Here is a 26,282-nt window from a genome sequence, read left to right as displayed (position 1 = left end):
ATTAGTAACTCAAACATTAAAAGTACTTAAAAGCAGGCTAAAATTTCTCAAAAACAACTGTAGTCCATCAGAGAATGAGAATGCAGATTTCATGTTGACATCCACAGGTGGCACAAACTTTCTTTTGTGAAGAGAGGCATGGTTGCAAATGGCTTTTTTTTTTGACAGTTTTGATGTATTTATTTATTGTTTTTTAAATAAAATTCATGCTTTAAACTAGTACGGTTGTGCTTTTTCCCTGTGCAGGGTCAGAAGTGAGGGTTACAATTTCAGGAAATGCAGCTGAGCAGCAGCTGAGCGGCCTTGAAGGATCCACCACCTACACTGTCACTGTAAGAAGTCAGCTGGGCAACCTGGAGAGTTCACCAGCTACAACCAGCTTTACCACCAAAAGCGGTCAGTAGCCAGTCACACCATGCAGACACATGCACAACATATGTTTCTAAGCCAGAGCTTATATGCTATTTTCTTAATTATAAAATACTTCATTTAGAAGACAATAATCAATCATGACAATGAAAATTACTCGGGCTCTGCAGGCTCAGGGCGAGATCAAAATGAACCTCAAGATCTAAAGGTCAACAGTGTGACCCCTCGGAGTGCTGTTGTGTCATGGATACCTTTGTCAAAGCCTGTGGATAAATACATACTGGTTTATAGGATCAAAGGTGAAAGCCCGCAGGTATGAAAACTAACAGTGTACAAGTGCCTTTTTGTGTTTTATTTTGTTATATTTTAATTTCTGTAGACTGAGATTTAGTGTACTTTACTATGTTGTTATATGGCATACCCTTCTATCTCAGTTTTGTACAAAATGTCAAACTTGGCCTGGAGTTTGAATTTGTAGCTTTAAAAATATAATTTCACAGTTTCTTCTTTACGACGGGCCTGTTCATCCTTTTGCTCATAACTCTTGACTTTTTACATTCTGACAGGAAATAATTGTAGGCTCAGATCTAACACAGTACAAGCTGACCAGACTGCATCCAGGGTCTCTGTACACTGTGGAGCTACGGCCTATAAGGGGAGGACAACTGGTAGCCGGCAGCAACACTGAATTCACTACTGGTACCTCCGGTTATTTTAAGAGTCCTGATTATTAACTGATAAAGAGTTTGTGTCATTACAGAGCCCCCTTTTTCTTTCTCTGAAGGCACACTGAAGTTCCCATTCCCAGCTGACTGCTCTCAGGAACTGTTGAACGGTGTCGTCACTTCAGACGTGGTGGAGATCTTCCCTCAGGGGAAACTTGGCAAGTCGATGAACGTTTCCTGCGACATGGAGACGGACGGCGGCGGTTGGACGGTACAGTCAGAACTGTAAACTTGTCAATCGGGAAGATGTCCTTACATTCTGTTATGTTTAGTTTCCCCTTCTTTGTGTTTCCGATCCATGTCCAGGTCTTCCAGAGGAGGAAGGACGGCTCGGTGGAATTCTACAATGGTTGGAAGGATTACGTTTCTGGCTTTGGAAATCTGAGTGGAGAGTTCTGGCTTGGTGAGAGAAACTCTTCACAGTAATGAAATGTTTATTAGGTCAGAATGCATGACGGCTTATTACAGACAATCCTAAAAACTATCTGTAATCTACGGTAATAATTTTTCTTTAACTCAAGCTGGAGATCACTTTTCAGTGACAAATGTACACAATTTTTTAAATATTTGTGGTAGAATGCAATTAGAAATCAATTAAATAGGAGCTTTGATTAATAACATTTATATTTGATGCAAAAAGCTACTTTTTTTCAATTCCAATTTTGTTAGTAACTGAATCAATTAAAAGACGTATAATTTGTATCATGATGGTGAATAGTGGTATCTGCCTATGACTTTTTTGCTGTGATTCAACCATGAAGATTCAGCTGCAGTTAGATTTAAAATATTTAAACATTTTACCCTTCGTGCTCCTCATAATTATGCATGTTTTATTCAAGGGAAAAATGTCTCCATATTTTATATGGCTTCTCTTAATTAGATCTATGTTCAGAAATGTTCAACCATTGTCTGTGTCAGTCTTTGCATCACCGCATTGTGATGTAAATGTAATTTTTATTTTTCGCTTAATGAAATGCATTGTTTGAAAAAATCTTGAATGTCTCAAGCAAGCCAAATTTCATTCTTTTAGGCCTTGAAAAAATTCACAACTTGACCAAGATGACGAAGATGAATCTACGGGTCGACCTACGAGACGGAAGTGAGCAGGTGTTCGCCAAGTATTCAACATTTGAGGTGTCCAACAGGAACTACAAACTGAGTGTGGGTGGATACAGCGGCACTGCAGGTGAGATGGAAATTCAAAAGCTTTCCTGGGCGTACTGGCTCCCAAAACCTGACTGAATGATCTGCATGAAAGGAAACCTATTCAATTTCTCATGTTCCCTGGTTTCAGGTGACTCCCTTAGTTACCACAACAACTGCGTCTTCTCCACCAAAGACCGGGATCCGGCACCGTGGCTCACCCGCTGTGCCATTTCTTATCAAGCTGGCTGGTGGTACAAAAACTGCCATGAAGCAAATCTGAATGGCCGTTATGGAATTGACTACAAACATCAGGTAGCAAGATCAGACAAATTGTACAATAAATAGAATATGGATAACTCTGTAAACGGGACTGGAATATTTATAGGATGTCACATCAAATGTGAATTCACAGGTTAAAATCTAAACAAGACTTCCCATTAATTCAACTCTACATGAACGGATGTCTGGTACTACATGCTAAAACAAAAGCACTGTATGTTAGATGAGCATTCTGTACTTTTGCATGTTACATTCTGGAGACTTATTTGTGCAGCTATAGCTACAGACAAGTTTTCCCTTTTTTACATGGAAGATTAATTCTTTGAACCATTTTGCATACAATATGAAATGTAAACAATTAAATAGGAAAGGTAGGATTGTAGGGCAGCATGTGACTATTTCTCTGTTTGTGTCTTAGGGCCTGATCTGGAAGTCATGGAAAGGAGAATACCATTCCATCCAGTTTACAGAGATGAAGATGAGACCAGCATCCTTCAGGCCTCCAGCCAGCAGAACAAAGTGAGAAAGAGGATGGTGAACTGGTAAAGAAACAGTGTCAACATATGTACACACATGTTTTAACAAATGCCTTGCTCTCTTTTGGAAATAGAGCTATTTTTTCATGTGTACAAAGCAAGTTGTCAGTGTGTAACTGTATATTGTGAAGTTTTTATCTTTTCAGAAACAGTTGATCAAAGTTATTAGCTGGTATCTTAATAAGCAGCCATTTGTGACCTCAAAAAGCTAAAGGTTTCAGAAATGCAAAACCCAAATTTAGTGTTTTTAATTGATACGATCTAAAGCTGACCCAGGTAAAATATTTCCAAACACTAAAAACTACAAACGGCTTGGCTGTGCAGTTTCTAAACTTTCCATCTTAATCAAAAACAAGAAAATAAAAAGAAACAGAAAGTTCAATGAATTCCATAACATAAAAGGATGTAAAAAATCTTTAATTGATGAAACTGATAGCTAGAAAAGGTGCTTATATGCTTAAAAATATAAAGATGCTTCTCATTAAACCCTTACAGTCACACACAAAAACCAGATGAGTCTGACTTTATGAAGTTTAAGGACTTCGTCAATACAAACAATGCAGTATGGTTATCTCTCAGCAGCTTTTAGAATAGAATGCTCTCTTTATTGTCAAAGTAAAGAAACTTCTTGAGCAACATTAAACATGTTTCCACAATTCAATAAAAAAAAAATCTAATTGGATTCTACTACAATGTCAGAAGATTATCGGTCGAAATATTTTTGAAAGGCTTTCTCATGTATAACTTGGCATATCCTTCAAAATTTTACGTTTTTTGTACTTTTTCCAGTGTATGTAACAGTCAATTGAGTATTATAAGCTTTATATAATACAAAAACTAGAAATTATATCATGGACTGTCTGGCTGCACAGAAATTCTGATAAATGTGTAAAATGAATGCAGTAAAAAGTGAGTAAAAAATGGAAAGGTCACAGGCAAATCCAACAAAAAGAATCCACTTAGAGCAAATTTAATGGTTTGCATGCTGCTGCAGGTCTGAAGACCTTACAGTAAATAGCCTAGCTAAAATAGGAATGTAAGACATTACAAATAAACTAAGCTGGAATCAGGAGCATTATTGAACTTATTAGCATAATTGGTATTTGATGTAGAAATATGAAGTGGAAAGCTGATAATGAGTGGAATATTGTGTGTTATTTCAAATGGCTGCAGTTCTGTGTTGACAGTTCTGTTCATATACTGTTTTGTTTGCAGCATTTTAAGCTAGTTTATGTTCTTTGGCTTCCTCTCCGTCTTCTGTAAATAAACTTACTGGTTGCTCAGAGTTCAGTATGTCTGTGCATGTTTTTTTTTTTTGTTTTTTTTTTGTGCTTCTGCTTCTGACGGTACTGAAAATATAAATGTATGTATCTTTTCTTGTTGAAAGCCAATCTGAAAATATATTTTTTCTTTTTTCAAATTGGATATCAAGCCAGAAACAGGTTCTGATTGCATCTCCTTATTCTCCTCTGTAACTTTTATCCTCTGATCATCCCTGCTTTAAAGCTCAGCAGTGCCCCCTACTGTTCAGTTTTCCACTTCAGCTGGGCTTCTCGGTGTGTACAGAGAAAGAAGAGAAAAGCACCTGCTGTGGTTCAGCTGCCATGACAGGTGCATCACTGTCCTCACTGTGTTTGTCTTTTCTGTTTTACTTTGTCTTTTTGTAAACAAATCAATGTTTTATGTTTGTTCTACCTGTGGTGCCTTGTAAGAAAATACAACAATAAAATTATTTGAGTTTGAAACGTTGGAATTTGGACCTAAAATGTGTTTCAATTTTTATTGTTTTTGTTTTTTTTATAAATAAATATTTATTTCTTGGTTGGTCTTTACTTATGAAAGAAACACTTCAGGTGAGTCCAACAGAAAATGAAGAATTCATTTATAGTACCTGTTGGGTATGTTGGAGGATGTCCGATGTTGTTGATCAGCTTCTGAAAATGTTGTTGCAGAGCACATCGTGAACCAGGACATTTAGGTTAAAGACTGTCCTGAAACATCCCACAGAACAGAACAGCAGTAAGAACCCTGGAACCTGGACAAAAACTGCAATAACCTGATTTTATAGATATTAACACCCACAAAGTAATGGATCGCCAGCGATTTAAACATCCCATCTTTGAGTCAATCAGTGTTGTACACTTCAACTTGACAATATTTGCTCACTCTACCTCAGAAAGATTCTCTAACCATATCAGTCTGTGAGTAAATCTCTTGTCCACATCCCTCTTTGGATGATGCTGCAGATTTTCTGTTAGATTTAGTTCTGGACTCTGCCTGGGGCAGTCCAGATCTTTCATGAAGTCAGTCTACTGGTGACTTGCCAGTCATGCAAGAAAGAATTTGGAAGCACAAAAGACAGTTTGTTTCTCTTAGTGTTGCATTCTTGGGGAAGTCACACATGTGTGTTTTATTATATTTCTATTGGTCATCCTCTCACTGTTGACACAATGAGTTTAATTTTCTCAAACAAAAACACCAAAGGAAGAGAAGAGCTGGATGTCAAAGACGAGTGTAAAAGTGTCTTTTCATCTTTCAGCACATTTCCCAGATCTCCTCTTAAGCACCTTTTGTTTTTTTAATTGGCCCCTTGTGTAAAGCCCTCTACCCCACCCTTTCACCTGCTCACCAGGCAGCCAATCACAGTGCTTCCTTGTTGTCCTCTGAGCCAGCTGGGCTTCTTGTTTACAGGTGCTTGTCACCTGGGACTGCCGACAGATCGGATGCTGGGAAAGAGGTTGGACAACGCTAAGGTGAAGATGCAGACCTCAGGTGAGGTGGGTTCATCCCAAAACCACAAAACAGGAGGCTACAAGGACACCTGCAACAGGGGAAGCACTGTGGTTTGCAGTTGAAAGGAAAGGGATGAGATTTGTTTTTTTATAAAGCAGGAATGTTTTCAAGATAAAAGGTGAAGCTTGGAAACGGAAAGCTGGATCTAACACCTTTTGTTATTCCTTGGAGAGAAGTTTTTCATGATTAGAACTGGACACACTCAGCAGGAACCAAATAATAATCAAATCAATAAACAGAACAGGTAAGTTCTCTGTTCTATCTATACATCCCTCAAGTATTGTTTCAGTTTGTTGATAACATGCTGTTTAGTTCACATAAAAACAGCTACTTCACCTAAACATTTTAGCTGTTTTTCTCTTTGCTCATCAAATAGATTTGTGAAATATGACATTTAAAACAGCCGGAAATCGTTGTGTGCTTATCAATAGAAACATAGACCTGTGGTTACAGAGAACACTGCTAATTACCCCCTGCTTTCTCAGAATTCTTAATCATGATGTCTCCAGACGACCAAGCCCTCGAGGACCTTTTGTATGGCAGCGACCTCGGTGACAAGCCGGAGGTGGTACAGCTGGCCGGTGGCCCAGCAGCAGTGGAGGAGAACACTGCTTCAGAAAATGTAATTATGATTCTCAAAATCATTGAATTTTTATGAAGCTTTAACAGATTTCAGATGGTTGACAGCAGAAAAACCTCAAGGTTAGTTTCTGCACAGCTGGGCAGATCAATAACATTAACTTACATTTAAAGCATAAGTATTTTATGCTTTAAATATTTTTACGTCTTATGTGATATTGTGTCTTAACATGTTTTAGAAAAGAATCATGTTTTTCTTGACCTCCTGACAGGCAACATGAGCTTCATGCTAACAAGCAGATCTCACAAGATTGATGTCATTCTATAAATTACTAATTTATACTTTAAGTTTTTGAGTCTAAAACATAAAATTTTTATTTTAGCAAACACATGCAAGTCATCCTGAAAACTAATCAAAGTTAAATGCTAACTTTTTAGTTTAACTTAGGCACTTACTATGTAAACATTATTCAAATTCACAAAATAAAATAAAAATGAAAAAAAAAAATCTTAATTTTAATCTCACAATTCTGACAAAGTCCATTTTTTTTCGTAATCTTCTGTAAAAATCCCATTGCAAACTCAGATTTGTTGTATTTAGCAAGTAGTTCGATTCTAACATATAATTAGACAGGTATCTTTAAAAAATAAATAAAAAGCAATGTCTGAAGCAGTCTTAATTTGAAAAAAAAAGTGTTTTTTTGTAATTTTTTTTAAAGGTATGCATAGCATTCTCAATAATAAATTGAATTATATTTTACAATTTGGTACTATTTGTTTTTAAGGAATTATTTTTGCTGATGAGCTCCAAATTTTTGAGATTGGATGCCCTCTGTGCCATAAACCTAATGTTTAGTTCCCCTCTTTATCTTTAATTTTGATCATGTCAAACATCTTTCAGGTTCCAATAAGTGTGTCCCTTCCAGAGCCAATCGTATGTGCTGGATGTGGCGAGCAGGTATGTGATCGCTTCTTCCTATTGGCTGCAGGGAGGGTATGGCACAGCATCTGCCTCCGCTGCAGCCAGTGCCACTGTGAGCTACAGACTCACCCTTCCCTCTTCTGGAGAGATGGAAACATTTACTGCCAGCAGGACTACAGCAGGTATAAGTGATTCTGCATGCTGAACCAGTTCACTTCCTAACATCTGCATTGAGTTAACAGGGGACTTCAGCTTCTGACATCTGGTTTCCTTCTCTCATCAGAACTTTTGGAGGCGGCCAATGTGCTCGCTGCCTCCAGCCAATCCCACCCACTGATTTGGTCATGAGGTCTGGTGAGCTGACCTTCCATCCCCACTGTTTTTCCTGCCAGGTTAGTTAACAGACTAGCTACTAGTTTAATTACAAATTAACAAATGAATGCATGCCTTTTACATTTGTATTTTGCAGGAATGTGATGTAAAATTAATGCCAGGGAACCTCTACTGCATGCAGGGCCCAAACCTGTATTGTGAGTCACATTATAATGGTGATGGAGGCAATCTGCCACTGCAAGACCCCTCACAATCACATCTAAAAGAAGGTCAGTGTGTTTGTGAGTGTTTTCAAAAATGACGGGATGATAAACGTTAAAATCGCTTTGAAACCTTTTCCTGAAATTTAGGTACAGTTTTACAGTTGTGTGTTAGCTAGTTCCAAAACTCCACCTTTATTCGCCTCTGCAGGGCAAATAAAGTTGATTCATCTAGTTGTCTTCTGACCAGAACCCAAGTACTTCAAGGCAGCAAGAATGACTAAACATCACTTTATCCTTCATGCTTCAAGATAAAGGAGTAGTGTCGTAAACAAGTCTCAATAATTCATCGGGTGCCATGTCTAATTTTGCAAATATCTCCAGTAGAGGGCACAAAACAACATTGTGTTGAGAGTCATTTTTGTTGTTCAGTTATGGTTAAAACTTTGAAAATTAAAACACAAACAATGATAAATTTCATCACTAAGTTGCCAGAATTAACAATTATTGCATTACTAGCCTATCATGAGGTACCTATAGGTGTGGTACTGGTGAGGTCACTATCCATGTTCAGCTTCATGTAACCATTACTTATGAAAAATACCTAAAATAATTCTTCTTTTGAGGCTTTGCAATATAAGCCAGTCCAGTGAGATGATGTAGCTACAACATGCAGCTGGATAACAGGCTCAAAGGGGCATAATGTAAAACTCAGCCCAAATGCCATGAGCACATGCACAAAATATTTTTCCATATTTTCCCCTATTCCCAACAACATCTGACTGAGCTCTGAGTTACTGCTCAGTCTCTGGCTTTCCAAATGCAAATAGTGCTTCAAATACAAATGAAGTTGAGTTTTATCCTCAGCATGCAATGGTGTGTAAATTATATGATTGGCTAAATCTGGCACATTTACAGCAATCTAAACATGTCACATGATGCAATACTGTCCCTAAAAAAACAACAAGTAAATAAAATAAATAAATAAAATTCTGCAAAAAAACTATATTTTAGAGATTAGACAAAGACTACAGGATCATCTGGTGGTTACACTTGCAAGTTTAATTTGTGCTACAACTATGTGTTTGATTTTTTTTATCATATCTCTATATGCAGTATTTCAGGTGTAACAACTTTAACTCTCCCTTCCATGTCGACATCTCTTGGGCGATTGTGAAGCAAGAAGAACAAAAGTAGATTTAACTGGAGTTAGAGGTTTATAAAATAATACATTTCTCTGCATTGATTGGAGCTTTTATCTGACTTGAGCTGAACCTGAAAATATCAAGTCAGAAACGTGGCGTTTAGCTTTTTCAGCTCATTGACTTTGTGTCTAAGGAGGATATCTAACTAACACCATCACTATGATCATTGTCTGATGTCAGAGTCGGGTCAAAACCAGGTGTCCGGTGAAGGGGAGGAGTCTGTCAGCAGTCCAGAACCACGAGTGGACGACAGAGAGGTGGGAGGGCGGACGCGGAGACGGACTAAGCGAATCAGGACATGTTTCCGCAGTGAGCAGCTCAGAGCACTTGAGTCATACTTTGCCCAGAAGCACAACCCTGACGGCAAAGATTGGACTTGCCTCGCTCATAAGACTGGCCTGCCTAAGAGAGTCCTGCAGGTATGCATCACTCAGTCCTCCACCTAATATTACGTGAAAATAATGCATTTCCCGTACTTATGGTGCAGTAAAGGTCACAGACATTTAATAATAATTTGAAGTGAGCATTTAGGAAAGTACGAGAAAAGTATAGTTAAATCTGGAGTTTGTGTTTGTGGCAGGTGATCAGACAGGTTTTTAAAGAGGTAAATGGATATAGCTCCATAAAAGCTCGAACAATCTTCCAATAATGAATGAAAGAAGAAAGGTCTTCTTCTAGCGTGATTCAAAATTCACATTCAATAGATGTTTGGATTTTCCAATGATCTCTTTTTTAACCTGTTTCGCAGCTGTTTTCAGTCTCTGTTATCATCCTCCGTACGCTTTCCTTCCTTCCATAATATTCCCTCAGGTGTGGTTTCAGAACGCTCGGGCCAAGCTGAGACGTTCCCTCAACTCTGAAGACTCCCAGGCCAACTCCCCCTCTGCTCCCCCTGGAGCTGTTGCCCAGGCAACCACCCCCTCATCACTTTCCTGCTCTTCGCTAGACCAATCGCAGCCTTTCCCCGCCAGCACCATCGACCAGCTGCAGCTGTCCTTGCTCACTGGTTCAGCCGTTGAATCCTCTGTAAGCCCAATCCTCAATCAGTCATGCCAGATGTTGCAAAGCCCCAACATTTTTCTGGACTACGATCCCCAGAGTGCATTTGGCTGCATCCCTTCTCTCGAGCCCCTTCGCGAGTTTGAGGAGGAAGAAGGAAGAGTGGAGAGAGAAATTGATGCTGAGACTTTTGGACCAAATTACAGTTAACTGATGGTTCTGCAGTGACAGTTTTTGTTCCAGTCCTAAAAACAGCTAGAGAAACAACCTCAGCCTTAATAAGGTTCTAGGTACAAGAAGACAAAGTGGAGTTGACATTTAAGAAGTGGTTCAGCTTAAAAATGGTTTTGATTGCTTTGTGATTGCTAGATATTAGTTTAGTTTAGTTAACTGTGTGAATAAACTGCTGTTTCATTACATTTTCTTCAGTAAAGTTGGGTGTCCTTCTCTTCACTGAATCACCACATGGAGGTGATTCAGTAAAATGCCTTTTCATGCAGAAACTTTGCTCTTTGTAAGATTATTTGGTCATAAAATGCAGCAACATGCAATCTGAAGGAACATGAATGTCCCTGACAGTTTTTTTTTTCTTTCAGAACAACTCAATCATTTTGAAAACAATCAAAAGACTAAATTTATTTCAGTAGTTTGATTCAAATAGTGAATCAAAAGAAGGGGGGGTAATTTAGTCCTGCTTTGGAGTCACTTGCATGACCCTTACAATCATTGAGTCAGTGATCTTATTCCAGAGTCAGAAACTATGTGATATGCCAAATGTCAAAGAGTGGGCCGAGATTGGGTCATTCAAGCATTGAAGCTGCAGCTAAAAAAATGGAGAGGCAAAAATGTGTTTAGAAAACAGCTGCTTCAAGTTCCTCTGTGCTAATGATGGTAAAACAAGCTCCTGAATTATTGGGTGTACGCAGCTTTTCAGACACATTTTCATTCTGGTTTTGTTTTTGTTTCATAAATAATGACTCTGTGAAATATGTTTGGCACAAAACTCAGTGCCTTTATTAGCAGCTTGGCTACATCCAACCCTGTTTGTGATTTGTATATTTCAATTACATGCTCAACTTCCTGGTACCACGGAAACATTTCCTCTGTAACAATGTGGTTTTAGATTTTAAAAAAGGCCTTTTTTTTACAATCAGTCTTGAAGCTACCACCTGATTCACAGTTAAATTAGGCTTGTGGGTCCGCAAATATTTTGGAACATAATTGATGTTATTTTCATTCAAGCAAAGGCCTCATTTGGTTTGCGGTTTGGATTTGTCACGGGATTACTATGACATTTTTCAGGTATGTTTGTGCTATCCTATCGAAACAATGCTAATTACAAGCACAGCCATAAAAGAAATCCCGGAGACTCTCTCTAATCAGAAACATCTTAATTAATCTTTTGCATCCATTTCACCTCTTGCCAAACAAGCAGTCATAATTGGCCTCAGTGCTAACACAGGCAAATGTTGCTGAGCTAATAAGAATGAAGTTTAAGGTATTTTGTGAAAATGTTAGTGCGTCAGAGGGCGGAGCAACCAATGTGTGATGGCAGAACGGAGGACACAAGTTGGCGGTTTTTAAAAAGGTCCGAAGCAACAAATGTTACAGAAGACACAAGGTGCCTGACAGGAAACAAGGTAAGAAATATCTGATATGAGGAGAGCTTCTTGTATGTTTTGGAAATTATTTTAGTTTTTTGTATTAATAGAAAATGTGTATGTCCAGAGAAGCTACGACGTACAGCCAGAAGGCATGAGAGTTTAAATGACAAAACCTCAAATTAAGATAAAAAAAATAATTGGTTTCTACTAAGTTAAGAGTATCTTCTGGAATAAACAGTAAAAACTTAAGTCTGTTTGATGAACTATTTAAACCAAGTCAAACTTTTATTAGCGCTTTATATTTCATAGAGAATAACAGTGATATTTATAGTTTTATGTGAAGTGTTTTGTTATTTCAAAAGTGTACATGTCAGTTTTAAATTGAAAGACTGACTGAAATTAATGTTTACATTTAGACCAGCATCTGCAACCTTTAGTCATTTTTACTCAGTTAAGCAAAATAAAATTTATCAGCCACAAATGCTACCTGACCTTTTGAAAAAATACAATTTATAACTTTTGATAAATATCAAGTACAAGAAATGCCATTTTTGAATAATCACAATTGTGGTTTTACTATTAGGTTTTAAAATAAAGAACTTTTTACAAAGAGAAGTTAGACACATTTTCTTGTATGGGATGTAAATAGTGGCAGAAAAACTGTTTCCAACCTATTGGCAAAAACGTTTATGTAAAAAAATATGTTACAGATACTTTTAGTGTCATTCTGTTGTGGAAATTCAATGTATTTCCATGAAAGTTAGAAAAGTATCTAGAACTTGCATTTCTTACTTTAATACTTAGAGAGAGGCATTGTTTTACCTGATAGTTTTGTTTATAGTAACAACTATAAATTCATATTAATGATGGTTGAAAACCTTCAACACTGGCTACATACAGCTTTTATTTTTATCCATCTCAAAATTAATTAAGGAATAAAAAATAATCCAAATTTTGTTTTAAGTTTTCTACAATCTGATCGCATGCTTTCTATTTTTTACATCTTATGAATGCCTTAAATATCTTATCATAATTGAATATGTTTAAAGCAAACGAAATCTAATAAAGGATTTTAAACTCCCTGTAACATGATCATTGCTGCTCTTTTTGTCCAGATGAGACTGCCTTTCCATATCAGTGCCTCACAGGTAACCCTCCTCTTCCTCAACCTCCTCTGCCCAATCCTACACACAGTTTCCACGCATCCCCCATCATCTGCTGCTTTCTATCCCAGACAAGAGCTGGAGTCCAGCCTGTATGACCTCAGTGCTCCACTGCAGGACCCCAAAGTCCCTAAAATGTGGTCTGACTGGCTTCAAGACTCTCTGCAAACTCTTCTAGAGCCCGAGGAAGTGGGTGGTGTCTGGGAGGAAGAGCAGCTGCTGAGAGACCAGAGAGGGGACGTTATGGATCTGCCACTCTCCCCATTCGCTGCTGATAACTCTCTCGAGGCCGTGAACTATCAGGAGGGAGGAGAAGGCGAAGAAGGCTGGAAAAGAAACGACGCTCTTACATCTATGGCCGGAGGGCTTCAAGCCGTCAGCCGAGAGAAAGGAGGATTTGGTTTCCGCTTTGGGAGGAAGAGACGACTGGAAAAGAGAAGGAAGGATGGAGTGGTAATTGAAGGAGTTGGAAAACAGAGGAGGACAAGAGAAAGCAGGAAGAGAGGTTTCATAACTGAAGTGTGGGGTTAAACAGGATTTCTTTTTTTTATCTTTACTTTATTGTCAACAGAAAGCAACCAGTAGCATCTAATGCATTTACACAGTGAGAAGCTGCAGGAAGCTGCTCTGTGCATTACTGCCTATAGTTGTAAGAAACGAGGCAATAATGGAGATTTTTGTTTAATAAATAAACTTTTAACATTACATAATTTACATGCCTTAAAATTCATATTAACTCTTCATGAAATTGCACAAATGAAAACAAACTGTTAAGTTCACTTCCATCAGTTGTATCTGTCTCTCAAGCCTTTGACCTTTTTTATTTTACACAGGGAGAATGTACAGCAGTTCATCGACCCTTTCAAATGAAATATGAATGGTACCAGGTCAAAGCAAAAATGGCTAATTTCCACCTGTAGTACAAGTACAATTTAACAAAGGTTGTGAACTGATGTTAAACAAGAATAAAAATAACTACATATTGTTGCATTCTATACATATACATCATGATTCACATCTCATTAAAACCAGTTAAACTACTGCTTTTCTCACTACCATCATTAATAAGTGTAAATCTGCTTGGATGAACCAATTTAAGACGAGTGCAGCATGCTAAACTTTAGGACGCTGCACTCACCTCTTGATGGCGCCCTACTGACTAATCATTTTAGATCTCTGTGTGACAAACCTTCCCAGACTTCTTGGATCAGCAATATCATTAAGAATTTTGTAAAGTAACCATTTACCATTTTGAAGAACTGACCATTAAACTCCTCAGAGCCATTACTTTGAGAAATAATGAGATTTGGTTAAGAATAAAAATGGGCTTAATGCCGAAAATGATCAAATGTTACGTCATACAAATGGAACAGGGTGACATTCATTACAATTATCTGAAAAAATATTGCAACTGTCTTTCCTGCATTTAAGAATATAATTTTGAAATCATTCACCAACTTCTTCTATTTCCCTGTTGTTCTCATGGCCACTTCTGCAGCATTTTTCCATGAGTGAAGGGGACATTTTTTATGTGCATACATGATAATATTATATCGTAAAAAAGCAATATTTTGACTTTTAGTCTGCTTCAATAAAGAGGACATATATCCAACAGATATATTAAACATCAGAAGCTTCCAGTAATTCGGCTAAAGAGTGTTAAAAAGGCAATGAATGGATGAGTAAATAAATAGAAATAAATTTGCCTTTGTCGGTTACCGCAATATCTTATTTGCTTTTCGGTTTTACATTTCCAAAACCGTCGTTACTACTTGCTTTCAGTCTTTCAGCCAAACCCATAATACTGTTATCTGCCTAGCAACTGACTACGATTTATCTGATTGGCTGAACATGAAGCCAGACACTGAGGCTGACGCAGGTCGGTTTATGGGTTTAGGTGTGTTTACTGTACCTTAACTAGTCACTGCCAGTCCTAAAAACCGATGAGAGTAGAGAGAGATCCTGAACAAAAGCAGCTCATACCTACAGACTCGAAATTTTAATACTTTACAATTAAAGGAACAAAACAAAAGCTACCGCACATTACTCTGCACGAAGTGCAGGTATTTAATTCTGCATATAATAAAAAGTAAAAACACGATGGTTTATTTGCATTGTCAACTTCGTTGTCATTCAAAATTAATTTGAAACTCCACAAAACGTTTGAACAAAAGAGGAAGTGCCTCACCTGAAAAAAAAAACAAGCCTGATGACATACAAGAAATCCGGAAGAGTATATGTCGCGTTCACGGATCCTTGTAAATTTAGAAGTCTGCTTGTCGCACACGGGCTATTATAGAATAACCAACATTCAATCACAGAAAGCATGGAGAAACCATGATTACAGCATAGCTCAACAGACATTCATTTCGGAAAGAGCAAAAAACTGTGAAGAAGTCATAAAAACAAACTATCAAATCTGTTTCCTAAAATATTTTCACCCATTAAAATGTTAATGCACTACATTAAAAACAATTAAAAAGTCCAGATTCAACTTTGTAGTGTTTGTTCCTTACAATATTGTTTATTTCAAAAATTTATATTTAAGAAAATTTCATGAACTGGCACCGACTGATGGATAGGAGGTTTATGATGAAGATAAATTTAATCGAAACCGGCACACAAAGAAAATAATTCTGAAAAGGAAACAAATACCATTTCAAATTTTGTTTAAATTTTTTAATATTGAATTATATTTAAGAAAATGGAAGGTGTAACGTTGGTAAAATAAACACATCACAGAGATTAAAAACAAAGGTTTGAGTGTGCGGCTGAGAAATCACTGCACCCTTAAGACTGCACTACAAAGAGTAAACACAGCAATAAAAAGAAAATGAAGTAGAGTGAAATCTGATGTCTGTTTCTTCCAGATTATTCCAAATATAACATTACAAAAACATTAAAAACAAATAACTCATTAATTAAATTATTTTAATATTCCAAAATAGTCTACGTATTTGATTAGACTTTCTAAGGATCTTCAAAAGTTTTAACAAGCAAAACAAAAGCAGCTTATCTTAAAATGGTCATGGACTTCAGGAAATCTCTGAAAGACTTCAGTTAAGTTTAGGAAGACCAACAGAACATAAGCTTTATTTAACTATATGGCTTTTTTCCCCCTGTCTTTCTCGCTCTCTTTTATTTATTAATTTTTTTATTTTTTATTTTTTGCTTGTTTTGAAAATAAGGCATTTGACTACTTTTATTTTATTTTTTGCAATCAATTGCACCACGATTGGAAGTAAAAACTAAAATGTCTAAAGTCCGAGGAACCCTAAAAGCATCTCAACAGAGGAAGAAAGCCTTTCGAAGCTGAGTACAACGAGGCATCCCGGGCAAAAGAAATAACAAAAAAATCCAAAAGAAATACATTTCAGCTGAAGAACTTAACCTGATTCTGGTTCGGAATGCTTCTTCTACCGTTTGTTGTCCTTTTGGGGACAGCAGTCACGGTGTACAGCGGTAATATCCTTGTTTTTTTCTGACATGTTGACGCGGTTGTTAAAAGTGAAACTAAAAACAGATATGACGTCGTAAAAAAAAAAAAGTATTCTGTCGATAAATTTGTGTTATTTACCGAACAACTAGACCCGTTTGCTAATATTAAGTAAAATCCAATTGTTCTGTGTGGACCCAGTTTAAAATAAACCGACACCAGAACTTTTAAGGTGAATTTTGTCGCGGTAAGTCTGGCGCATATTCATCAGCACACAAAGCCGCTGCGTTCGCCGTCCTGTCCTTTTATAAGCTCTTCCCAACATATCTCAGGTATTTTTTTTGTCTGGTTCAGCACTACTGTTTTCACACTGAGGTCATTTATAACCAGTAAATCAAGTGTTCAAAGATCAATTTGAAGTATGCGGAAGACACAAGGTTAGAAAACACGTATGCGTCACTGGGGTATGTTAGCTACTTTCAAGTTATAAATATGCCAAAACAATTTAATCTGCAAGTGCATTTAAAGAACCTTGAATACATTTTAATGTAATATGTAGAATGTGAATAAAACCATAAGTCTGGGGGCAATTTATGTTCTTCAATTCACATTGAAATCAGTGGGAAGCTATTATCCAAAAAGACGAAAAGTGTGAGTCTCTGAACAAGGAGCCACTATGATCAGTGGTGAAAATAAATATCTACCCATCGGTTTGTAATGGTTCAAAATCCTGAATATTCTGCTTTGGAACAAGAAGACATCAAACAATAATAGAAAAATGCTGTTTTGAGGGGGTTGTGCAGCCAGTTGTGTAATTATAGCACTAGCGCAAATTAAGTAACTGATAGCACCTTATCTACTTCAACACACAACAAAAGGGATTTTACTAATTAAATACTTTAGTGATATACTGTTAAAATTATTTTAACCTAACTAAATGACGTTCTGTATTTAATAGATTAACATCGAAAGTCAACATGTAGACAAACAACATTGCTTAGATAACTGACATGAGGTGTGACTGTAGAACTTCCTCATTGGAAACAGACGAAAGCTGAAACAAAGTAAAGAGAAAACTAGCATTTCATGTTATAATGAATACTTTTTTTCATAGATGCGTTTGCTACTAAGCCTGTTGCCATAAATGATTAATTAATTAATCCATCAGTTTTCCGATCAATTAAAATGAACTCAGTAATTCCAATTCTGATTATTAATATTTTATGAAAGGAAATTTTGTTTAGAGCGACATCATAATCCATTTTATTTATGGTTTCAGTTGTATGTTGTTTTTTTATTTCTGTCTTATTTATTGTTTTTAGTTTATTTATTTATTTTGGATATGTAAAACACCTTCTAGTTTCAGTGTGTAGTATTCTTTACAAGGTTAAAGTAACCTGGTCTTTGAGAGGGGGAACTTGTATTATGCTTGGTACTTTAAGTTTTAACACCAAAGCTGGTAATATTTCCACATGATTGAATTTTTTCTGTCATTTGAGGGAAAACTGTAAAAGGCTTCTTAAACCCCAGTCACTTTTGCACTTTATCTAGTTTACAACTCAGTTATGGTGTGCCATAAATATTTGACAGCTTTGATACCAGTAATTGGCCCATGCCAAGTCCTAAGTGACTTTGACCAAGATATATATATATATATATATATATATATATATATATATATATACACACACTAATTTGAGGATTTTAACAATTTATTTTTCTGTCTTTTGTCTTACAGAAAAGCATTCCCTCACTTACATCTACACAGCCTTCTCCAAGCCAGTGAATCTCCCAGGGTTACATGAGTTCACTGCTATGGGTTTACTGGATAACCGGATGATTGACTACTATGACAGTGAGAACCAAGTTAAAGTTCCCAAAGAGGACTGGATGGAAAAACATCTTGAACCAGAGTACTGGGAGAAAGGCACCCAGTCCAGAAAGAGCAAGCAGCAATGGTTCAAGGTCAACATCGACATATTGATGAAACGAATGAGACAGAATAACAACGGTAGATAAATACATCCTATTTATTCTCAGAATATTTACTTGTCTAAAAACCCAACAAATATTTTTTTTCTATTCCGTAGTTTTTAACTTTTTTTTTCTCCTGTGTTTTCTTACAGACACTCATATTCTTCAGTGGATGCATGGCTGTGAGGGTGAAACTCAGCCTGATGGCTCACTGAAGTTTGTCCGTGGGATGGACATGTACAACTATGATGGAAGCGACTTTCTGTCCTTTGATGACAACCATCAGGTTTGGGTTGCTCCCATTCATGCAGCAGAAGAAACCAAGAGGAAGTGGGATGAGGTCCAGGTGCTGAAGGAATACACCAAGGGCTACCTGGAGAAGGAGTGCATGGAATGGATGACCAAGTTTAGAGGCTTTGGGGAAGAGCAGCTTTTAAATGCCAGTATGTATGATGTTAGGTAGTTTTTCTTTTTTGCTTCTTGCAAAAATAAGTTATTCTTAGCATTCTTTTTTCAAATGCTCAGTGCCAACAATATGCTTTGTTTAGATTAACTAAAAAATAACTTATTTAACAAAATCAATCAAAAAACACAATAGTATTTACTATAAAAGGTTGTAGTAGTTGGCGTTATGCAGTTTACAATTAATGAGGCCATTTGTGTGTTAATGGCCTTAAAATTATAAAAAAAAAAAATAATGAAACTATCATTTTAAACTAGTACATACAAATTATCACATGTGATGTGTGCTTATGAATAAACATATTTTAATATTCAAATGATCTCATGAATGACAGGACACTATTATAAAAAATAAGTGTTTACATTAGTCCAATATTACGTGCTTAACAACGGACATTTGAACTTTTCTCTCCAGAGAGACCTGAAGTGCATTTGTTCACTCGTAAAGCCAAGGCGGATACTAACACAATTTTGACGTGCCTGGCTACGGGCTTCTATCCAAAAGACATCATTCTGCAGATCAAAAGAAATGGGCGTATCTTAACTAAAGAGGACGGGATTCAGACCTCTGGAGTTCTCCCAAATGAGGATGACACCTTTCAGAGAAAAGACCATGTGGAGATTTTGAAGTCTGATGCTGCCGCCTACACCTGTGAAGTCATTCATCCTGCCTCTCACATGAAGGTTGAAAAGAAATGGGGTAAATTATAATTTTTTTAAGTTTATTTTTCAATTATTATTTTTTTATAATTACGACTACACAATATACTGCAAATGTATTATTGTAATTGCACAGTATCCAAATTGAAAAGAGTGTTTCTGTTAAATGTCATTTATATGCTGAAGAACTTAATGATTAAGAAAGAATTGCTAGTCACCTAAATCTCAGTTGTCAGATTTGTTTTGGAAGAATCTTTAACATACTTTATCCTTTGACATTCTTCAGACTTTTTAACTTTACTGTTAATTTTGACATTATCACTAAAGTCTGCAACATACTGGTGACAATATAGATGTAGATTTGTTGCCCATTTTTGTGATAAAAAGATTTTAAAAAATCCATTAAACAAATGAATTTTCAAAATAAATTAACCCAAGGATAAGGTGGCAGCACATCTTATCCTTGGGTTACCACAATAAGGTGGCAGTCCAAGGAGAGTCTTGTATAAATTAGGCCTGGTAGCTTTCTTTCTTATTTATAAAATTGGTTAACTTAGTTTTTTCTTTTAATCATTATATTTGAGTATGTCTGGTCAAATTTGGCTTGCAGCATCAAAGCCACTTGTAACTGTCAAAATATAGCCTTAGATATCCAAATCATTCTTAATGTAATTATTTGATGTTGAATTCTTACTTAAGTACTTCAGTAAGAATTCAACCACTTAAGTGTTCTTTGTCAAGTTGTTCCAGCTATTTTTTACATGTATCACACCAGTGTTTATTGTGAATTCAATATAAAAATAATAGAAAATAATTTTCTGTTATAGATCACAATTGCAACGAAGATGAACAACGTCCTAACATCATCATATTTGTTGCAGTATCTATGCTGCTGTTTGTTGTCGGCGGAGTTCTTGTTTTTCTGTTTGGGTACAAAAAGATGAGATGCCCACTTCGTAAGTATATCTATATAATGGAGTTTATAAAAATACTCTTTGCATTGGCATTAAAATCTTAGAAAAATATGTATAAAATAAGTTTAGTCATTATACCTTAAATGTATGTATCTCTGTTTGTGCAGGTAACAGTGATGCCACCAAATCCCAAAACAATGGTAGGTGTTTGTTTTTCTTTATTTTGTTAATTGGCTTAGTTCTTTTATATGACATGTAGGCATTTTGTGGAAAACCAGTGGAGAAAGACTTGAAACAAAAATTATTCTGCAAAACGGGTATCTTTGTGTCTTTTATTATTGTACTGACTCAAATTATTGCACCATCTCCTTGGCATGGCTCTAACTGCTGTAGAAGCCTGTTAATCACCTATTTATTTAAACCGGGTGTGCAGCAGAAGGGAAACACCTAATACAAGCAGGATCTTGGGACCTCTTGTGGTCTAGTGTATGTGGGCCCTTGACATTTATTCTAAACGTGATACCGATGTTATTTATACAACCAATCACAGCCCCCTTTATAATCTGGCTAGTCATTTCACACCTAGTGCAGAAGATACAAGGATGTGTCAGAAATGTTATCTAAGAGGACAAATACATTTAAAGATAAATTAAGCATAAATCAAGAAAATGTGAACAGTGCATTGAAATTTATAGGCTACATTTTAGTGATTTTTAGCGATGCGTTACCTAGCAAAAATATTTTTAAAGTATGTTATTTAAAAAAGAAATTGTAATAATTCACTCTTTATTTCTGCTAATTTCTGTTATTGTACAGGCTACAATGGTGTCAATGTAATCCAAGTCAGTTTATACAAATGTCCAAATACATTTTTCTGCATCCATTTATAATTGCGTAATTTGTGTGGATAATGTGAAAGTCTAAATCAGACTTTAGAAGCCAAAATGTCAATATGAATCAAAGTTATAGTCTATTGTAACTAGCTTTGATTTGAAATCACTCAAAATTCAACTGAATCCCATCTTAGAGTGGCATGCTGAACTGGGGAAAAATAATATATTAAAAGAAGTTTAGTTACCATACCTGTAAATGCAATGGCGTAGTGTCTGTGTGAGTTGTAACAATGGGAAAGTTTTCCCGAGACATTTATGTTCAACATCATATTGACATCATATACTCAACCAATCCAATCCTCTTTCTAATTTGTGTAGAGATATAAATTCACTGTTACAACTGTTAAGTAAACCATAGACATTAAATAAATGTCAACTCACCAGTACTTTGAAATTAGAAATTTCTTGGAGTGCAAAGCAATACATTACGTAGCTAACATGTTTACTTTAGTTGGGTACCAATGCTACTTTATGCTCATACTGCTAGTTTATGATTATTTAATAAAAATATACAAGTTTGTGAAGCAGTTCAATCTTGTTAATAAACCTGTGTCTCTGTTTGTGCAGGCTCCAATGGTCACATGACCCATAGCAATGGTAAGTGTCATTTTGTATTGTTTAATTCAATGATAATTTGTACCATTGAATATCCTGATAATTTTTTAGACTTTTATTCTAAAAATAAATTTCAGCTGTAATGAATTTATTGCGCAGTATTTTCACTGTTGCGTAGTAGCAGTGAGGTGCTGGGTTCGAATCCTAGCCTGGGCCCTTTCTGGAGTTTGCAGGTTCTCCCCATTCATGTGTGGATTCTCTGTGTACTCCAGCTTTCTCTGAGTCGATAGACACACGTTTGCTTAACTGGTCACTGTAAACTGCCTTTAAATGTTAGTGTGCATGGTTGTTTGTCTCTGTGTTTCCCTGTGATGGATTGGTGGGGTGTTAAATGAACCCCACCTCTCACCCAATGACCGTTGGAGATAGGAACCATTCCCCTGCACTTCTAAAAGGATGATTGAGGGTAGACAATGCTGGGTGAATTAAAATGAAGAATAGAAGTGTTTAAAAATATTTTAACGCAATTTGATCTTCATATACCTTGGTACATCTGTCTGCAGGTACAGGCGATCACAGCACTATCATACCCCTCATGAGTGAAACTGAAGGTAAATTTATTCCCTTTAGTATATTTCATTTCATTTTACTTATATAGCATCAATTCTGAGCATAATTTGAGTTTATATTGAAGGTGAAATATAACGTGTCCATTTCAAATCAACTTGCTTCCAATTCTGGTCAAATAAACTAAACTCTGGGCAGTTTTTCTAAAATCACAATTTGTAAAACCTACAAAAGTAAAATTGTGACATTAAATGATATAATTTTCATGAAGCTTTTGATCTAGGTTTTCCTTTGAAGATTACCTTTAAAAAAAAACAACCCTTTTTGTTGAACAGGCTATTTTAAAGTTCATTAATATTATTTGTCCTATGTTGTAGTTATCAATCATTACAAACTATTTCTTTACAGGAAACGCTGGAGGAGAGGGAGACAACAGCAGCCAAGGTTGAATAATTCAATAAAGTTCATTAATATTATTTGTCCTACCTATGTTGTAGTCTTAAATCATTACAAACTATTTCTTTACAGGAAACGCTGGAGGAGAGGGAGACAACAGCAGCCAAGGTTGAATAATTCAATAACATTACCTGTTTTGTGAGATTCTACCCTATGTCTCACTATGACTTTATCTAAATGAAAGACCAAATCAAAAATATATAAAATATAAAGTTTGTAGTCAAACATTATAGCGTAAGCCTATCAAACTCTAGGGCAGTGGTTCCCAAACTTTTTCTTCTGCGCCCCCACAGTGGTTTCCAAAAATTTTCTGGGCCTCCCCTATGGATTACAAATGGCTGTCTGGTTGAAACGATGCGTGTGAGGGGGGGATTCTTAGAAACTCCCTGTCTCTAAGAACAGGTTGGGGGGGCGGAGAGGTCGACTTTTTTGGGGCAGAATGTACGTAGCTGAACATAGACAACATCGGTAGCCTACAAGCTACTTGTTAACAAGCTTAAGGTGCTGTATTGATATTAGCTAGTCCTCTTTTAGCTAACATTACCTGCATCCAGCAGCTTTACTCAACAGTCTGTTAGTTTGGGGGAAAAACTGTGAAAAGTTCTTTGCATTTTGCTGCCATGATTCTAACACACCTGCGTAGCTCTGTACAGCAGCAGGTCTCCTTCACTGCCATTCAGGTGTAAACCCAGCATAAGCGTCGTAACACTCATGTTGCGTTTAAAGGCGGCTCGGAAAACAGGTTACCACATGTTAACAACGGATTAAACAGTTTTAACTGCTGATAAAAGTGACAGAGGACACAAATATGGGAAGTGTGGAAGCCTCTACTGTATCAAATTGACATAGGAATAACAGAGAGTTGGCCATTCTAAGGTAAAAACCCAGCGCATACAGCGTGAATTTTTATTTTTTTATTTATTTTTTTTTTTCATCCAGACGGCTTCCTGCGTCCCCCTGCAATGGCACGCGCCCCCCGCCCCCACACACACTTTGGGAACCTCTGCTCTAGTGGAACATTCTAACCATTGTTGCAATTTAATAATAGTTAATAAAAGAAAAGGGGAAACTGACACAAATGGTGTTTCTTTCAACATTTCTCTCTCTGCTTGCAGAAAGTGGGATTTCATCTGGACAATCGGATAAAAAGAGTAAGTACCACTAAGATGCTGTTACGGCCCCCTCTTTGTGAGGAGGAGGGAAGTAACGCGACAACCACAAATATTCGACAGGGTCCAAGTGAATGTTTTAAAAAGGGATTTATTGGCAACAAAAATCCCAGAAGGCTCGTACAAACTGTGGGGGAGAAAGGGACGGTTAGGTGGTGCCAAATCAAAGAAAATAAAAACAGGACCCAACTACCGTCTGTGCTAAAGAAAAGAAATAGAAAACAAAAACCCTACCTACCTAATCTAACAAAAGTTTCCACCAAAACTTTACATGGGTGGCACCCACCTACTTACCTAGTGTAGCTAACAGAAAAACACCTACGTGATGACATGTACAGGGTACCCCAAACTTACCTCGCCCTCTAACTCCCACCACAAACCCTCACACAAAGAGCAACAACAAGACATGTGTCAGGTAGCCAGCAGGTTGGATAGATCTCCTAAGCTCCCCAGCTGAGCTGCTTGTATAAGGCCTCCCTGGATGCTAAGTGGCCCTTGGTTGGAGAGGCTCAATCAGGGGAGATTGATTGAGCCCCTGATTCAGGGGCTCAATCAAAGACTACCTGTAGGGGAGGTAAATTACCTCCCCTACAGGTAGTCTTTCCCCTACTACCTGTAGGGGAAGCTACAGGTAGTGTGAAGAGAACAAAAAATAGGGGGAGGGGAAAGAGAAACAAACAGCCTGGCAGGCATGTAACAGATCCATATTAAGTATTTACAGAAAATAACTGTACCAGCAAACCTTGATGAGAGAGAATTACTTCAGGAGTGCCCTTACACATATAATGATGAAGTTTGGTTTTGGGTATCTGTCCTAGCTTTGTAAGACAGAGAGATATGTGAAAGTTTTTAATCAAACCAGTAAAACCAGAATTTTATTCTGACTGCTTGTTTTCAGGCTCAGACGGATCTCTTGACACGAATGACTCTGGAGCTGGTTGTAAGTACTGCACAATGCTGACAGGCATAGCATAACTTGTGCTGCATGAACTTTAATTTCTGAAAGAACAGAAAACCTTCCTGTCTTTTTTCATGGTGTAATCCAAAAGTAAAAGGGGAGTCTGTTGGTATTCATGCTTAAATGCAGTTCTGTTAGTTTGGTAGCTGAAAACCTAAAAAATTCAAACCATGTATTTATGTAAATCAGGGAAATTCACATTTACTGAGCAAAGATTTATTATTTTGTCCCATCAGCCAAAGAATCCAGCGATTAAAGGCAGACTCCTCAGTCAAGTAATTCAGCGTTCAATGGAAAGTGATGATCATCTGAACCCTGGTTAGATGACTGCAAACGTCGCTGCAGCCTGAATAACCAGTTTGGCGCATATTTTTAACCCATGACACGGAAACTTGGAGCACTTTTATTCTGTTGGTTTGCCTCTGAGGCTCTTTGTAGTTAGGGAAGCTGCAGTTCGATAGATTTTTCTTACGTGTGTTTAAAAAAACATGCTTCTTGTTCTTTAAGCTGCTTTGTCATGTAGGCCAATAATCATTCTGTTAATTTGATGCTTGAAATGTTACTTGGATACCTTAGCAGGTGGATTTGTTGTTCAACTTCAGTTTAGCAGAGCGTCATTTCAACTACCACCAAATTTCGAGTGGGCTGTTGCATTCAAATCTATAAGACTGTAGAGCTTTTCCTGTGAAAAACTTTCCTTAAAGCTGTAACAGCATTTTAAAAATGGGAAGCTTACTAAATTCCATATGTGTTACTAATTAGGAACTGTCTCAAAGTGAAAATGTTACAAAAATCAACTGAAACTTACAAAACACAAACCATTTCTTTTAAAAACTTAATGAATAAGATAAAATTATGAATTTAGATTAAAATGCTCTCTCAAGCTGACCAGCAAATGAAAATACATGCAAAATATTTGTTCATAATAATTCAAAATACCTGACTGAAGCCTCCAGAAAAAGTTTTAAGAGTAGTAGAATGTAGAAAGTAGACAAATCATGCCTAGACTTGAAATGATACCAGAACTTGTACTAGACAGTAGATTTTTCATTTGTCTCTAAGATCAGTAGGAGAACCTCTGAGGTGTTGGTATTTTTCATAGCAGATATTTCTAAACAGCAGGGGAAGCACAAGCTTATAGGGTTACATTTCACTTCTTTATGGGGCTACATTTCACTTCTACATGTACCGTATTTTCTGCACTATGAGGCGCACCGGATTATAAGGCGCATCTTCAATGAATGGCCTATTTTAAAACTTTTTTCATATATAAGGCGCACCGCATTATAAGCCGCATAGAATAGACGCTACAGTAGTGGCTGGAGTTGCGTTATGCATCCACTAAATGGAGCTGCACTAACGGGAATGTCAACAAAACAGTCCGA

At 36.8% G+C, this 26,282-nt stretch overlaps 4 protein-coding genes and 1 long non-coding RNA gene across 11 annotated transcripts in view; 4 read left to right on the top strand and 1 right to left on the bottom strand.

Annotated features, from left to right (window-relative positions):
- Window positions 1–4,624, top strand: part of LOC103149769 (tenascin-like) — a 28,811-nt gene extending 24,187 nt beyond the window's left edge. For all 4 annotated transcript variants that reach the window (XM_016680169.1, XM_016680170.1, XM_007569076.2 and 1 more), the window contains 8 exons: window positions 247–396; window positions 540–682; window positions 936–1,068; window positions 1,154–1,305; window positions 1,401–1,497; window positions 2,125–2,280; window positions 2,389–2,552; window positions 2,938–4,624. In XM_016680169.1, coding sequence (XP_016535655.1) covers window positions 247–396; window positions 540–682; window positions 936–1,068; window positions 1,154–1,305; window positions 1,401–1,497; window positions 2,125–2,280; window positions 2,389–2,552; window positions 2,938–3,042 — 1,100 coding nt within the window. In that variant the 3' untranslated portion in view covers window positions 3,043–4,624. The remainder of the gene's footprint in view (window positions 1–246; window positions 397–539; window positions 683–935; window positions 1,069–1,153; window positions 1,306–1,400; window positions 1,498–2,124; window positions 2,281–2,388; window positions 2,553–2,937) is intronic.
- LOC107838280 (uncharacterized) lies at window positions 4,293–5,772 on the bottom strand. The gene is made up of 2 exons (XR_001664339.1): window positions 5,685–5,772; window positions 4,293–5,046 (listed from the first exon to the last, which is right to left on the bottom strand). It is a non-coding gene; the product is annotated as an uncharacterized LOC107838280 (long non-coding RNA).
- Window positions 5,038–10,675, top strand: LOC103149768 (LIM/homeobox protein Awh-like). Its single transcript, XM_016680172.1, has 7 exons — window positions 5,038–6,092; window positions 6,334–6,470; window positions 7,329–7,531; window positions 7,633–7,741; window positions 7,819–7,951; window positions 9,268–9,506; window positions 9,898–10,675. The coding sequence occupies exons 2-7, from the start codon at window positions 6,345–6,347 to the stop codon at window positions 10,294–10,296; spliced, it is 1,209 nt and encodes a 402-aa protein (XP_016535658.1). The 5' UTR covers window positions 5,038–6,092; window positions 6,334–6,344; the 3' UTR covers window positions 10,297–10,675.
- Window positions 10,676–11,303: 628 nt separating this feature from the next.
- qrfp (pyroglutamylated RFamide peptide) lies at window positions 11,304–13,563 on the top strand. 2 transcript variants are annotated; one of them, XM_007569059.2, is made up of 3 exons: window positions 11,304–11,388; window positions 11,605–11,726; window positions 12,806–13,563. In XM_007569059.2, the coding sequence occupies exons 2-3, from the start codon at window positions 11,628–11,630 to the stop codon at window positions 13,382–13,384; spliced, it is 678 nt and encodes a 225-aa protein (XP_007569121.1). In that variant the 5' UTR covers window positions 11,304–11,388; window positions 11,605–11,627; the 3' UTR covers window positions 13,385–13,563. The 2 variants fall into 2 exon arrangements, with proteins under 2 accessions (XP_007569121.1, XP_007569119.1); XM_007569057.2 differs by lacking the exon at window positions 11,304–11,388 and having other exon boundaries at window positions 11,449–11,726.
- A 2,556-nt stretch (window positions 13,564–16,119) lies between these two features.
- Window positions 16,120–25,632, top strand: LOC103149742 (H-2 class I histocompatibility antigen, Q10 alpha chain-like). 3 transcript variants are annotated; one of them, XM_007569052.2, is made up of 14 exons: window positions 16,121–16,315; window positions 18,028–18,300; window positions 18,416–18,706; window positions 19,141–19,425; window positions 20,213–20,341; window positions 20,467–20,499; window positions 21,116–21,148; window positions 21,760–21,789; window positions 22,311–22,358; window positions 22,723–22,758; window positions 22,843–22,878; window positions 23,886–23,921; window positions 24,838–24,879; window positions 25,134–25,632. In XM_007569052.2, the coding sequence occupies exons 1-14, from the start codon at window positions 16,261–16,263 to the stop codon at window positions 25,151–25,153; spliced, it is 1,347 nt and encodes a 448-aa protein (XP_007569114.1). In that variant the 5' UTR covers window positions 16,121–16,260; the 3' UTR covers window positions 25,154–25,632. The 3 variants fall into 3 exon arrangements, with proteins under 3 accessions (XP_007569116.1, XP_007569114.1, XP_007569115.1); XM_007569054.1 differs by lacking the exon at window positions 22,843–22,878 and having other exon boundaries at window positions 16,120–16,315; XM_007569053.1 differs by lacking the exon at window positions 21,116–21,148.
- The last annotated feature ends 650 nt before the right edge of the window (window positions 25,633–26,282 follow it).

This window comes from Poecilia formosa, unplaced genomic scaffold, assembly GCF_000485575.1.
Source record: "Poecilia formosa unplaced genomic scaffold, Poecilia_formosa-5.1.2 Scaffold235, whole genome shotgun sequence".
Taxonomy (NCBI): domain Eukaryota; kingdom Metazoa; phylum Chordata; class Actinopteri; order Cyprinodontiformes; family Poeciliidae; genus Poecilia; species Poecilia formosa.
The sequence above is the reverse complement of the archived record's forward strand: the minus strand, read 5'-3'. Positions and strand labels throughout refer to the sequence as shown.